This window comes from Episyrphus balteatus, chromosome 2, assembly GCF_945859705.1.
Source record: "Episyrphus balteatus chromosome 2, idEpiBalt1.1, whole genome shotgun sequence".
NCBI lineage: Eukaryota > Metazoa > Arthropoda > Insecta > Diptera > Syrphidae > Episyrphus > Episyrphus balteatus.
The window spans coordinates 22456532-22472973 of record NC_079135.1 but is presented as its reverse complement, the minus strand read 5'-3'; the positions used below and the strand labels follow the sequence as shown (position 1 = coordinate 22472973).

The window sequence follows — 16442 nt, the reverse complement described above, 5'->3', positions numbered from 1 at the left end:
AAAGAAATTTTGATTTGAACAAAAGGCGTCAATACCTATTTTTTCTTATATTTTTTTTTTATATATAACAAAAACAAACTCATAAATAAGGAGTTCGATAATGTTATATGAACGTTGCCAAGATGTTTACTTCCTTTTGAGGTGTGTTTCACATAAAAAACAAAAGTTACAAAATCGGACTTAGAACACTACCGTATGTTACTCCATTTTAATTTTTTTAACTCTAAACACTGCCTTCTATATCTATATAGTATTGCAAATTCTTTGCCATACTTCATTTCTTATTTTTGTTTTACTCTTAAAGGTTTTGGGCAACTGCCTCATGATTTGGAAAAAATTTTGCATAACCTTATGAGAGTATTTTTCGGTTTTAAAAAGCCACATCATTTGGAACTAACCATCTCAATCGCTCTTTTTATAGCCTCTGGATCCCAAGTCTTTCGTTTCGGATATTTTCTTTTGTTTTCGAACTCATTGCGTGAAGTAATATAGAAAATATGTTTTTTAATATGCGGTAATATGAACTGATATAATCCATAAAGCCCATGGTGGTCCATATTTCCCACAGTATAATGTTTAAAATTTAAAAATGAAACGGCAATGCTAAGAATAACACTGCCTTACTATGAAATTAAAATAATATACTTCCTTTTTTATTTAAAAAAAATTTTTTTGCTAAATAATGGTATGTTACCGAAAAAAATAAAAACACTTACAAAAAAGAGAAAAAAAAAAAGTCTGGTGATCCATATTAGACGCATGGTCCATGATATATGCCGCCTTAACTCTACCTTTTATAAACTCAATTTTACTAGACTTATCGCGAATTTTCCTTATTAATTTACAAAAAAAAAAAAAAAACACCCTTCCAACTTAAAAAAAATGTACCTCAGATTCTTGGTGCCTGTGATAAATGAATTTTTTTACCAATTTTAACTTTGGTACCATCTTTTAAACGTTTTTTTAATTCCGAATTTTATCTTTTCTTTTAAAAAAACACCCTTTCACTCAACATAATTTTATAGACTGTTTGAATTCTTAATTATTATTTTTGTGACCTTTACTGATTTTTTTTTTAATCAAACGTGGAAACTTTTTTGATTTTTTTCCTAATTTTTTGACAAAACTTTGGTAAATTTTTGTTTATATTCGTTCAGTAATCTTATCACAATTCTGTAGAGACCTTTGTTTAAAAAGTACATACATCGCGCAGACCTCGGAATATCAACACTTCAATACAACCATGTCGAACAATTTTTGATTCATTTTTCTATTGAGAGTGATTTTCAAACCTCGTTTTCTCTGCTTTTTTGTAGTTGAAAATTTTTTTTGAAAAACCAAAAAACTTTTGTACATTCTTAAGCTACATTTCAAGATTCAAGATACGATTTGCTACAGCTCTAATCTGAACCTATACATCAGTTCTCTGTTCGGAAAGTTTTAACCATTCATTAAGCTGGGTCCACACTACCCGACAAACAATTTTGGTTCTATGAAGCTTTACAGATGCAATTGTTGCTTCTGTAAAGCATTATAGAAGCAAAATTGTTAGTAGGGTAGGTTGATCAACACGTTCAACATTCGTTCCAAATCGAGATAATGAATAGTTAAACCTTTCCAAACTTGGTCACTTGATGTGTAGGTTCAATTATGTCTTTAAGGCATTGTCTTATATGCATCAGTTATAATAATTTGGAAATTTTTAGCTATACGTTGATTTGGAACATATGTTGAACCTAGTGTGAACATAGCTTTATGTAGGCTTTGAACGTGTGTTAAATGTGTTGATCAAGTTGCATCCAAACCGGAACTCAAAGTTATGGACAAAACAGACGTGCAGTTTTTCCCTGCAGCAAAACCAAATACTACTGTTCAGCTATCGAAAAAGCTTTTGGTGTCAAAGTACCTTTAAATTAAAATTCTTGAACAAACCAAATGCATATCTACCTTTAGGTATCACAAAAAGTTATATATTCGAACACACCCGCAACTCTCAAATGTAAACCCATAAATTTCAACCACATCATTTTAAATGGTATAAAATACCAGTTAACTTCCATCGTTCCTAAATGAGAAAAAAGTTACAAAGTGTATTGTAAACAAATCAAGGGCATTTTTTTGACGCTTCAATAAATCATTTTAAAGTTTTCTATAAATACAAAAAATACCTTCTGCATAAATTTGTTCTATTTCTCAATTTATTTAATATAAATTCTCTAAAATAATGGCTTCAATCAAACAATTATTTGTATTTCTTTTATCTCTAATAACTTTTGTGTATTCATTTTATGTAATTGGCAAATTAATGATGTTTTTATCTCAACCAAAAAGTATCCCTTTGGCTTACACTTGGGTGTTTAATTTGCTTGATAATCATGCAAAAATTGCAACAGCTTTCCCAGCTATAGTTTATGATACGCTTTACATAATTGCATTCATATTCCAGCATAGTTTTATGAAATCTTCATTTATTAAGAAAATTATTCAAAATATTGGCTTGGGTGTTGCAGAGCGTTCTATTTATAGTCTGACGTCATCGCTGTGTTTACATGTGAGTAGATTTTGTTTATGCAACATGATTACGAATTTATAAAATGTTGAGATACAAAATTGATGTTGATGGCGATTTTTTACAGTACCTGATCAAAAATTGGAACTCTGCACAAACAATTGTTTTATGGCAAATTGATGTGACGTCGAGTAATGTGCTTTGGTGGACTTTTATGTTGGTTCATGGATTTTCATGGATGGTGATTTATGGAGGAAGCATTATTATGGATTTACCAGAAATTCTTGGTCTTAAACAAGTGAGTCAAGATAACACAAAAAGCCTTTCAGTTATCCACTGAAAGAGATTAAGTTTTCCTTTTAAAGAATTTTACTAAAGATTCAATTCAACAGGCTTATTACGACTTGAAAGAGTATGCACCTCCAATGGCATATAAATCATTCGAATTGAGACATCTTTATTCGCATGTTCGTCATCCGTCTTTTGTTGGACTAACCACAATCTTATGGGCTGTTAATTTGATGACAATTGATCGACTTGTTTTGGCTTCTCTGTTAACAACTTACATGTATGTGGCTTGGTCAACAGATCATAATGATATAATTTATCAAAAATGTCAACTTAAACGGAAATCAAATGAACTTAAATGCAATATGCATTAAATTGAAATCTCGGAAAAAATAGAAAATTAAGTTTAAATTAACATTTTTGTAGCTGTAAGAAAAGTTATATTAACATTTATCAATGTAATATCGTAAAAATATTACTTAATTAAAAAGTGGAGATAATTTTGAAAGGTTCTTTGTGATCCTGTAAATTTTTATAAATACATTATGGCTGCTTAATGAACTTTTGGCATATAACTTTACGAATACACGAGACTATCAGGGGTCGAATTGGTTGCTATGTGCCCTTATTGTTTTCTAATAATTAAATAGAGAAAGAAATAGTAAAAACGTTAACGTATGATCGTTATCGTGTGCTGTAATTCGACCCCAGGTCTTTACACGAATTCCATTCGTATCGAAAATTTTCCCCTATTCTCGAAAAAGCAATCACAAAGTCCGATCGTAGTGTCGATTTGTATGAAATCTTCCATTACGAACGGATTCCGTGAATTTTTTTCGGTAATCGTATGTAGCAAATTTTCGATAATAAGGCCAAACATCTTAAGAAGTACTAAGCCACCAGCAGAAAGTGTAATAGTAACGCATTTCCAAATAACCATAAGAGATGCCGCGGAACTTTAGAGAAGTATCAGGTCAATGAGTTCTTCAATCGAAAAGAACTGACGAACATAGGCCTTTCAGAATAAAAAAACAGAAGCAACACGAGAAAGGAACGATGGAGGAAATAGAAGGATGCAATAGAAGTAATGAGTAATGAATAATATTGCAGAGAACACACAGCATAATGTCACTGGACCTTCTGTGAACCCTTGTACGCAGCGGAAAAAAATGTTAAGTCTCCAAAGTTAACAGAGAACATGTTAACGAAAAACTACATAGAGTATTATCAAACTCAAAATAATAAAAATATAAATAAAAACAAATCATGTGTGCAACTCACACGTGGTAGAAGTGAAACCTTAAAAAATCATTTTTCTTGCAAAAAAAAAATCGAAAAGTCTATCTCTTTTTTATTAAATCACCTTTAAATCCACTTTTTTTTTTATATGACAACCTACAATAAATTTTATATCATCTGAAAGCTTATTATTGCCTTTTATATGACGCTTCATTCATATTTCTAAGAATTTTTTAAAGCCAACCATGTCGAAATTTCAAACTGAGATTACGGTACTTCCCACACTGGTGGCTGGTCATCGGCAACAGATCTGCACAGGTGTTTTGAAGTATTTTTCAATTTAAGATTGTGTGTTATTATGAAAGGTGATATTATCAGCATACGTATTAAAGTCAAATAAAATGCTTATATGTGCTCTAGATCAATAAAAATAACGTGTATAGAAAAAGAACATCTTTTTACCGTTATCTCAGGATATTGAATATGGAATTAATTGAAATTTTGTACAATTATAGTTAATTCTATTACCTATTTACAGTATGAATTTCATTCCTCTAAATATTAAAACAAAAAATTTATAATCAATTGATTTTTCGTGTCACTTTTTCGTTTCATCTTGTTTCAAATCACTACGATACTAAAGAAGTTTTCACTTCAAAAATTCAAGAAAAAACATTAGAAAATAATTTTTAAAACAAAAAAAAATTCTTCGTAGACTTGAGCATCGAATTGGGAAGGTGAACTGCAAAATCAAGTAAATGCTGTCGTCAACAAATCATACTCAATATTGACGTATTGGAAAAACATAGACATAGATTTGGGTTAGTAAAGGGACCTTAGGTGTGTTTTTTTGTTTATCTACATTTTTGGCACCACTATACATACACTTTGGCAGCTATCTGTCAAAAATGTTGATTTTTTTTTTTTATTATTTTAACTCCGAAGTAAAAAGGCCATTACATCCATGTTGGATGCAAAAAAAATTCTCAAAAAAAAAAAAAAAACCATTTGTATAGCCATGGATTCAAAAAATTCAAATTCAAAAATTTGTATATTCTTAGCTACATTTTAAGACCATAACCATTAACATTAGTTGCGTCGTTCTTGTGTTATAAGCGTTTGAAGGTAACGATATTGATTTTTTTTCCATTTTTTAAAAATCAAACGTGGAAACTTTTTTATTTTTATTTCTAACTTTTCGAAAAAACTTTCGTAATTTTATGTATATATTTGTTCAACAATCATATCAGGATCCATTTAAGACTTTTATTTGAAAAGTGCATTGCGTATATACCGAAATATTAACATTTCAATGCAATCATGTCAAACAAATTTTTTGATTATTTGTACCTAATTCAATTTGGAGAAACCTCATTTTCTCCGGATTTTTTTTTTTTTTTTTTTGTTTGTTAATATTTTAGGGTCAATGTGGGTAAATGTAAACAGGGGTAAATGAAAACATGGCTCATAACAAGCTTCAGTTAAATCTATTTGATGCATACATAAGTACAAATCGCGGACGCATGTATCTTTTAACTTATACGTCAAGCTCATTGCTGTCAAGAAAGAATTCATTCGACGAGCGTATTTTCCGTGAAAGATAATTTTTTAAAGTGCCAAGCAAGTCGTTAGTCTTTCAGGAAAATTAAATATTTTTGCAGATTCAATTAAGTCAGTATAATTTGCAAATACTTTTTTGTTTTTAATTTTGATGTAGATTCTATGTGATACAAGCAAATTTTAAAATACAGGACATTTATGTCGATTTGCATGTGTTTACATTTACCCCAGAATATTTTTCATAATGGGTAAATGTAAACAACGTATTCTGGGGGTAAATATAAACATACATTTTTGATGAAATTATTGGTTTTAATAAAAATAACGTATTTTTAGTCAATTACTATTGCTAAAGTGCCGCGGAGTCACATTTTAAAGTAGCCAACACCATCATTTTCAGTGGATGATGTTGCAAAATCGGTCTTTGACGTAATAAAACAAAAAAATATGACATTCAGAGCTGCTCAGGATGCATATTGGGCGCCTATATAAAGAATCAAAGGAAGAAAACAAAAACTTTTATTGGAATTGAAAAAGTTTTTGTCAAATACCTTCTTGAACGTTTTTCAAGTTGTTATCCATATGATAAAGATGAAATTCTAAATTTGCAAAAAAACAAAAACATGGTGGGGTATTTGTAAACATGCCATATTTGACAGTAATGTAAACAATTTGGGAAATATTTGTTTATATTTATAAAGAAGAATTGCCATCATTTCATATTTGCATTTGTAGATACCATTCAAGTTGTTCCGTGAAAACATAAAAAAATCTAAAGTCGAAAGAAAAAAAAGACATGAAATTGTTTACATTTACCCACATTGACCCTAAGGTATTTCTGTATAAAATACCTATAACACAACAAATAAAGTACCTTGGCACTACTGTTTTTATCGAGAGAAAGTAAAATCTGGAAAATTTTGAAAAATGTAAATTGAACAAGATAGCATCCAAGCTACGAAATGCTTTGTCGCAATTTTTTTTTTATTTGAAAGTGCAGAACAAATATATTGTTAAATGTTCTTTTATTTCATTCCACTACTGTAGTGTTGCACAACAATTCGCAACAAGTTGTTTGTATTTTTATCTTAAGGTTGCCCAGCCTGTTTGTCAAAATGTCAGAAATTTGTAAACAAAAACAAAAAAATCACTGCATTTCTTGGTTTCTTTTTCTTTTAATTAAAGTTTAAACAAATTATTTATCAAATAATTTTCTGTAAAAAAAAATGGATCCACAACGCTTCGATGGTATGTTAATGGAAATCCTCCAAGACCGCAAAACTATTGCCGGCTTCTTAGATGCAATTTTCGGCTTCTTATCCAGAAAGTAAGAATCAATCTTCTTCAGTTTTCTTTAGCTATATTCCCCCAATTAATATAAAAAAATATCAAAATTAGTACGGATTTCTATTACGAACAAAAGAATAAAGATGACAAAATTGGCTTCCCATCTGGAATGAAAGAACAAATTGTTATGAAAGTAATAATATTCTGATAACTTCTTGTCTCCGTGATTTCAAGAAACATCTCTTTTTTAAGGTCTTGCAAAAGTTTGATCCAAAATATCGATATGTTACTGATAGCATGGAAGTTTCACCAGCAATTACCGAAGTCGAAGTTACCACAACTGAAGAACTTCCAATGCAAACAGATTCAGAAATCAAAGAAGCAAGTGGAAGCAAATCAGAAATTCCCAAAGATTCAAACAAAAAAGAACTATTTTCGACAAACGAGTTCCATAATGGAGCTCGTTTCGATTCTTATTGTTGGTCACAAACTTCCACTGAAATCGAATTACATATCTGTTTGCCAGAAGGCATCAAGTCTTCCAAGCATATTGGCATTCAAATCGAACCTAATCACATTAAAGTCATTTCGAAATTGGATCCAGGATCTGTTCCACTTTTCGATGGAGTATTGAGTGCTAAATGCAAACATAATGATGCGTTATGGACAATCTCGGAGGGAAAACTTCAAATTACTTTAGGTACACTCCGAACTTGTTTTATTGGCTTGTCTTTAGATTGACTAGATTCCAATTTCAGATAAAATGAAAGAAGCTTGGTGGGATCGTTTGGTTGATGGTGAGCCAGCAATTGATGTTAGTAAAATTGATTGCACTAAATATATGGATGAACTACCACCAGACTCACAAGCTGCCATTGAGAAACTCCGATGGGAACAACAACAAAAGGAAGCTGGTATTCCAACAGAAGCGGAAAGGAATAATTTGCAGAGATTGCGTGAGGCGTGGGATGCTGAGGGATCGCCATTTAAAGGACAACCATTTGATCCTTCGATGGTTAAGTTTAATTAGAACTTAAACATTGATTTTGTTTACTTTTTTATAAAGACTTCATAACATTGGAATTTAACCGTCGTCAAGTGCAGTCGCATATTAACTTCTGCTCCGTATAATTAATTTGTATTTACCTCCTTCTGTTTCGCCCCTTAATAATTCAACTCATTCAAGTGCCCTTTAATTGTGTCTTCAATATTAATCATAATAATATCTGACCTACTTCAATTTATCAAAATAAAATTAAAAAAGAAATTAAAGTGCTTACTCTACAGTTTTTTCTTTTCTTTTTTCTTGCCATATAACCTACCACATTTGTGAATACCTATTGTGCTTATCTCCGCAGTTTCTGTTTCGATTAACCCAACTATATTCGCGAATATTGTGATAATCGACCCCATTTAACGTTTTCGATTACCCCTGCAGTTTTCTTGGCTTTTTAACTGACTTTTCGTTTGTCCCTGACCTACCCATCATAAATATGTCAGCAAAGTGCGGTAACATTAATTGCACTATTTCTTGCAATATAACTGACCTCATTCAATGCAATGGAATCTGCAACTTAAGCTTCCATCCGTTATGCATTGGTTTGAGCAGAACTACCAAATCTCATCTTCCGGAGATTTTGGAAAAGTTTTGTTATTATTGCGAGGATTGCAAATCTCTGTCGCCTGCCCACATCTTGCGGGCAATAAAGTGCAATAATGACCTTCTGCGGTCATTATCAGACTCTTTTTTGGAACTTAAGGCTGAAGTGCGTGGTTACAATAGTAAAGTCAATTCGACTATTGACAATACTTTGGATAACATCAACATTTCTTTGGAAAAGTTGGACAACAATTCCAACTCGAAATCACGTTGTGAGGTTGTTCCTGTCCCCTCTCAACTCAGAGCAGAACTCAATAAAATGTTTGACTTGCTTTCAACAATGGACACTAAAATTGAAACGCATCATCGGTCTAATAAATCTTTTAGTGATGATCTAGACATTTTAAAAAGATTTCTTGCCCAAGGTTCGGATGCAGTGAACTCATTATATAAAGAAATGGGTATACTTAATCACCGCACGGGTGATTTAGTAAATGCAATGGAATGCCTAAAAAATAAATCGGATGGATTTAAAGAGTCGATTGATGGCGTTATGGATGAGCTTCGTTTCCTCTACAACAAGTTCGATAACAATTCGGCCTCGCCAAATAACAAATCCATCCTTGATGAAATACTTGCCATCAACGTTGAACTCAATCCTGTTTTACCTGCACCTCAACCTATCATGCCTGGCACTTCAATCAATGTTCCTGTTGTCTCTGCACCAACAACTTCGACAATATCACCACCTACAGCTTCTACTTCGGCTGACTCTCGTCATACTGCTCCTTTGAATACAGTTCAATCACACTCATCATCCTCATCATCTGCTCAGCTCCAGGCTTCCGACCATCATTCAACTGATCCTCCAACAGATCCCGTTTCATCAACTTTTGCCTCTTCTCCTAGCCTTTCTGCACCGTGCATGGTATCTCCAATGGAGAAGTACATGATTAAAGGGTTACCCAAATCCACTGACGTCAAATGGCTCTCCAAGTGGTTCTCCTCCCATTTTAAAATTCACAATGCTCGTTTCAAGAAGATTTTTCAATCCGATAAATATAACACCTCAACTTTCTACGCATTCTTGCCTAAAAAATATGAGTGGATGTTTTTCTCCCCTGGATCCGACGTGACGGAACGAGATGGTGTCGAGTTTCGTCGAATTAAAAATACTGCTCCCGCCCAGAAGGCCCGCGTTTCTTTCAATCGTCCTCTTAGACCTGATCCGAACTGGCATCTTAAACTTGGAAGATATCCTGACTTTAACAATGTTCATCCTTTTCGTTCCCATAACACTTTTAATGCTACCCACAACTTTTCCCTTCCAAACACTCCCTCTCAACCAAAGCCTTCAACAATTCCTAATAGACGTGTTTCTTTTGACCTTTCAGATTCTTCTACGAGTAGCTGTCCCAACCCTAAATACTCCGTAAACTCCTCGGTAAAGAACTACCCCAATTTTATTCGATCTCACGTTTTAAACCCAACATCCTCTTCTTCATACTCTACAACCTCCTCATCTTCTTACCCTGCACCCTCTTCTACTTTGAGTCCAACAGCTCATTCTTACTGTCCCCCAATCACTACAACGTCTGGACTTTCTCTCACCCATAACGTTTCACAACAGTACCCCAACTGCTCCGTCTCAAACTCCTCCAGCCTTAATAATCCTCATATATCTTCACCCCCTTTCTTAGATCCTCTTACCCCACCAGTAGCCAAGTTAACAAAACATTTTGTTGACCTTAACGATGATGGTCGTTACGTCCTCTCACGTCTTCGTGATCGTAGAATTTATGCTAACATTCGCCTTTACCTTGCTTACCTACATGACAAACATGACTCCGTTATTGTTGATGGGGTTACTAGAACAAACCTTATAGTTTCCATTCAACAAGAAGGTCTCCCTACCAACCCAGATTTGCTAAGATCAATTTACGTCCGATATCATGAAGAGTACAATCTCACTCCAGCTGATGTTGCAAATGATCTTGCGTCATTCGCCTCTCATGTTAATTCAAATCGGATTTCTCATTTACAAAGAAGTCGGACCAATTTTAATAATTTTTTTCGTCCCTAAACCTCCTCAATCCCAAAATAATCATCCAGAATGTTTGTCTTTATATTATCAAAATGTCAGAGGTCTTCGCACTAAAACCTCATATGTCTATCTTAATTCTTCAACACTTCCCTATGATATTTTTGCACTCACTGAAACCAATCTTCTACCTAGCATTAACGATAATGAACTTTTCAACCCTGACTTTAATGTTTTTAGAGCTGATGGATCTTTGAGTAATGATCTATCCCTTGGTCGTGGAGTTCTGTTAGCAATTAATAATCGTTTCGACTCATCACTCCTTAAAACTTCTGATTCCCCTTCTTTTGAGTTTGTCTGCGTCAAATCAAAAATTGGCAAATTTAATGTCTACACAGTTTGCTGTTATATCCGGCCTTGCCAGCCTATTGAATCATACCAGCTTGCAGTCGATGCTCTTGACTCTATCTTCGATGTCACCGACTCGTCGGATGTTGTCTTAGTTTTAGGAGACTTCAATTTTCCAAATCTTCAATGGACTCCCTCTGATGATGAATCTTACTTTTTGACTTCAAATGCCACAACAGATAAGGAAATCCTATTCACCGATTGCGTTTCTGACTTAGGACTTTTTCAACTTAGTGGAATTAAAAACAATTTAGGGCGGCAACTCGACCTCGTCTTCTCATCAGATGTAGATAACTGCATACTTTCTGCAAGCGATCACCTTCTTTCGACCCTAGATTCGTACCACCCTCCTCTATTTCTCACCTTTTCCTATAACTCCTCCCTTACTGTCATTCCATCTGAATTTCCAAATGTCTTCAATTTTCGCAAAGCAAACTTTTCGAAACTTAATGACTTACTACATGCTGCCAACTTTAGTAGTATCCTTGAAAGCCGCGATATTAATACTTCTCTCTCTCAATTCTATTCCATTGTCTTCAATTGTATAAGCCAATCGGTACCAACTGCCCCTCAAAAAAACATTTCCTCTAGTCCTCCGTGGTACAACAATGAACTCAAGTCACTCAGAAATAGAAGAAATAAACTCTGGCGCAAATATCTGCAATCTCGTTCTGGCTTTGACTTCTCGAATTTCCAGTGCTTGAACTTTTTGTTTTCTGAGTTATGTAACTCTCTCTATAATGATTACCTTTTAAAAATTCAATCCAACATACTATCCGATCCTAAAAGCTTCTTCCATTTCATTAACGCTAAAAAGAAATCGGATAGCTACCCTTCTACCCTTGCTTATTTGAACACATGCTCGGATGATCCCAAAATAATAACTAATCTATTTGCGCAATTCTTTAGCCAGTCTTTTTCTAATAATTCCTCACAACCGGACTTAGATTATTTTTCATATTTAGCCACTTGCACTCAAACGTCATTAACTTCCATTGTTATTCCCTCGTCCGTCGTTCTTGAAAAGATAAACAAACTCAAAGTTAAATATACTGGAGGTCCTGATGGTTTACCTTCAATAATTTTAAAAAATTGCTCTGCAAACCTACTACAACCCTTAACTGCTCTTTTTCAGCTCTCTATCTCAAAAGGGATCTTCCCTTCTCTTTGGAAATGTTCCTACATTATCCCGATCCATAAAAAAGGTCCCAAAAAAGAAATCTCTAACTACCGCCCCATAGCTAAACTATCATGCATACCCAAGCTTTTTGAAAGCATAGTCTATGACACAATGCTCTTCCATTGTAAGCAAATTTTCTCCCCTAATCAACACGGTTTTCTAACTGGTAGATCAACTACCACAAACTTAGTTGATTTCGTTTCCAGTTCAATTTGTGCCATGGAGGCTGGCAAAGAAATAGATGTAGTTGCAACTGACCTAAGCAAAGCCTTCGATAAAATCTCACATACCCTTATTCTCTTCAAACTAAAATCACTTGGTTTTCAACCCTCTTTTATTGCATGGATCGAATCATATTTAAATGGACGCCAGTATAATGTCCTTTTTAGAGGTTCAGAATCAATCCCAATCCTTGCAACATCTGGCGTTCCGCAAGGTAGCCATCTCGGCCCTCTGATTTTCATATTAACAATCAATGATGTCGATTGTGTCATAAAAGATTCTTCAATCTCAGTGTACGCTGACGATAAAAAAATATATAGAAGTATCTCCTCCCTTAATGATACCCTCCTTCTTCAACGTGACCTAGACCGATTTTCTACCTGGTGTCAGAAGAACTTCCTTGAGCTTAATGTGAGCAAATGTCAAGCAATAACGTATTCACGTAAACGCTCATCACTTCTCCCTCGTACCTACTTTATTAATAATGAGCCGGTCACACAAGTGGATTCTTTGCGAGATCTCGGAGTAATATGTGATAAGGAACTTAATTTCAGATCCCACATCACTAACTCGATAAATAGAGCAAACTCCGCACTTGGTTTTGTTAAACGTTGGTCCAAAGAATTCTCCGACCTCTATGTCACAAAAACCCTTTATCTAACATTTGTCAGACCTCTTCTCGAATATGCTAGCCAGGTATGGTCCCCATTTTATGCATCTTATTCACTTCGTATAGAAGCCGTCCAACGTAGATTTCTTCGATTTGCTCTGCGTGGTCTTCCCTGGCCTGATAGATTTAACCTCCCACCTTATGTTGATCGTTTAAAACTCATAGATTTACAACCCCTTGATATACGCCGTAAAGTTGCTGACATTGTTTTCATCCATCAACTTTTAACTGGTAATATCGATTGCCCTGCTCTTTTGCAAAAAATCTCCCTCTATACTAACCCGAGAAATCTTAGATCTGTTTCTCTTTTTGTTCTTGACTATCACCGTACAAATTATGGATGTAACGAACCAATGAATCGCATGCTACGTACCACTAATAGCGTGGATAACTCTTTTGATTTCCACCACTCCAAACATTCTCTAAAAACCTCTCTCTACAATATTTTCTTAACCCCAGAACCTCCCTAATTTATCTTCCCTAAAATTAATTTAGGTCTTAAGTATTTTTATCATCTAGTTTTAAGTTTTTTTTTTGTAAACAATAGTTGTAAGTTTCTATGCTTGTATGCTTGTATTAAGCTAAATAAATAAATAAATAAACATTAAAACAAATACATATACAATTTTTAAGAAATAGCTTTAAGTTTCCATTTAAACATTTTTATGAAAGAGTTAAAAAATGTATCTTAAACTGAACTGAAACTGAATGAAGGAGCACGACTTACAACTCCTGTTGTGCCCTCTTCCATACCTACCAGAGGAAATCGTCGTGCGTTGAACTCAGCACACTTCAATTGTAATGTTCACTTTGATTGTCCATTCGGATATTGTTTTGGGTCAATCAATGTGCAATAAGACAATAATTGAATTGTGCTGACTCTTTAAACGTGCCGACGATTATCCACTGAGGAAGTTGGGCTCGCGACTATCAGAATGACAAGACAAGTTGAGTCTCATTCAATACGTAAACCAGTAGAGTTGTTTAAATATTAATCCCTGCGAATTCCCATAATATAACATCTTTCGATTGTTATAACACTCCTAACCATTTGCAAACTTATTACACCAAGTAATAAGTTTGCAAATTGGAATTTCGGTGTTACTTAATACTATCGAAAGTAAAATTTGCGAGAAGTATCAACACATATTAGGGCAGAATATCAAACGAGAAAATTAATTCTTCATGAAAGTTCCATTTAGAAGGCATTACAAATGAAATCGTGGCCCTGTTTGTCACAAACACAGTCGCGCTTCTCAATAAGTAAGTTACTTCCCTAGAAATAAACATTCCCTTTCTTCTTTTCCAAACACTTCTATTAACAATTCAATCATCCTTTTTCCTACAAGCCGTTATATCCTGTTGCTTTGCACTAAAATTGCGAGCAAAACGTATATTTTTCCACTGTGAAAGTTTCATTGCCGCTTGTAAGAAAAACTGGAAGAGCCAGTATTCTAAAATATTGACTTAATTTGGGAAGAAAAATTAAAAAAATCAACGTTTACACCAACAATAACCTATGTACTATTTGTATAGCCAAAAACTTGTTCTTGAATCATATTTTTAAATAAAGCTGTTTATTGGACCAGTTTTTGAAAAATTAATTTTCAAAAAAAATATGGCTTTTTAAAAAAAAAAAGTTGTTTTGTTTTTTTTAATCTATCGAAAACGACAAGGCATTTTGGATCTATTTTTCTGTTTTTGTTTAAAAACAAATAAGAACATTGAATTTTTAAAACTAAATTAGTACATAATTAGATAAAATTTTGAAAGAAATTAGTTCAAAACTTTTGTTTTCATTTATTTTTCCAAATTTTTATTTTGAAAATTTTATTGAAAATTATTTAAAAACATATTAAAAGTCATAAGCGCAAAATTTTAAACGATTTAGTGAATTGGTAAGGCCATTTAGTACTAAGTTAAAAATCCGTATGCTTTTTGGCTTAGTAACTTACTAAAATGGCTTTTAGTAATTTACTTAATCGTTTATAATTTTGCTCCATAGTTTTTGGCTTCACAAAAAGATACAGCACGTTATTGTTGATTTTTAATATGCAGTGAATAGAGGGACCGATAAAAAGTTAAATGATGCATTAAAGTGAAAATGTCCAAAAATGCAGATTCGTGGTTTTGGCTTTGTTCCGGAAATTTAAATTCCTGAACCGTGTTTATACAATTGGCGCTCACAAAAATTCGCTTTAGCAAAAAAAAATTCCAAAGTCGACAACATGCTAACGGAAAAATATCATCGAGTATTTTGTCAAAGTCAAAATTAAAAAATCCAATTTAAATAGAAATCAAGAAAAACATCAGGAAAAGTTTTAAAGAAAAGACTTCAAATGAAAACTCTCCACCTCCACACATTTTGTAATTTTCTTAGAGCTTCGTATTAAAGCCTAGTACGCTGCTGATGCGAAACGAAAAATGTTCAAGTCTCCAAAGTCGACAACGAAAATAAAAACGAAAAAATATCATCAGGAATTCTGTCAAAGTCAAAATAAAAAATTTTAAATTGGTTTAAAATCAAGAAAAATTAACAGAAAATAGTTTTTAGAGCAAGAAACAAATAAATTTAAAGTGAAAAAACCGTCAACGCTCCTCTTGCAGTCAAGAAAAATGCACAGGACATTGAAAAGTAAGTGACAAATGAGTGAAAACTCTCCAATTTTTTGCTACAGCTGCGTACTGAAAAACAAAAAGCAAAACGGAATTTTTCGATCAGGATTTCGCTAACGAAATTTTGTATGGAAAATTTCTTTTCGCTTCGGCAGCGTACTATAGGCTATAGGCTTATTCGATTCCTCGATCTGTGCCTATGTTCTGTAACTTAGTCGAGAACTTCTCGCATCGAAAAATTTTGAAACAAAAATTCCATACGTTTCTCTATTTGGAAAAATAACCTGTGTCTGTATCTCGATGTGAGAAGCAACCCTGTACATTTTTTATTCCATTGGAATTATTGGAAACTGTCAAAAAAAAGGGAAAATATTTGTACCTTTGGCCATCAAAGGTCATATAGACATAGTTTTATAATGAATATCCCAAGGCTCGGTAGTCCGAAGGTAGAGCAGTCGGTCAGCGAGTGGAGGGTACCGAGTTCAAGTCACAGTTGTGGCATGTAAATTTTTCTTTTTTTTTACAGACACAGGTTATTTTTCCAAATAGAGAAACGTTTGGAATTTTTGTTTCAAAATTTTTCGATGCGAGAAGTTCTCAACTGAGTTATAGAACGTAGGCACTGGATCGAAATTTCGATTCAGATTCAATTCGATCTTAAATCAGACACACAAACGGGGTATTACTTGTTTAGCCCGGAGACTTCTGTGGGCTTAACTTTTTGAACAGTTTTAAATCTGTGCTTCCCAACTATTTTTTCATAAATTGTTTAGAATTTGTTAACAAACGTGAAAACTGACGTTTGGAATGACAAAATGTATT

General features: G+C 33.5%; 2 protein-coding genes across 2 annotated transcripts; both read left to right on the top strand.

The window, feature by feature from the left end:
• The first annotated feature begins 2146 nt into the window (after positions 1-2146).
• LOC129908541 (nurim homolog) lies at positions 2147-3310 on the top strand. The gene is made up of 3 exons (XM_055985120.1): positions 2147-2551; positions 2637-2807; positions 2902-3310. The coding sequence occupies exons 1-3, from the start codon at positions 2225-2227 to the stop codon at positions 3169-3171; spliced, it is 768 nt and encodes a 255-aa protein (XP_055841095.1). The 5' UTR covers positions 2147-2224; the 3' UTR covers positions 3172-3310.
• A 3401-nt stretch (positions 3311-6711) lies between these two features.
• On the top strand, positions 6712-7962 carry LOC129908540 (nudC domain-containing protein 3). The gene is made up of 4 exons (XM_055985119.1): positions 6712-6923; positions 6995-7076; positions 7136-7583; positions 7642-7962. The coding sequence occupies exons 1-4, from the start codon at positions 6823-6825 to the stop codon at positions 7911-7913; spliced, it is 903 nt and encodes a 300-aa protein (XP_055841094.1). The 5' UTR covers positions 6712-6822; the 3' UTR covers positions 7914-7962.
• The last annotated feature ends 8480 nt before the right edge of the window (positions 7963-16442 follow it).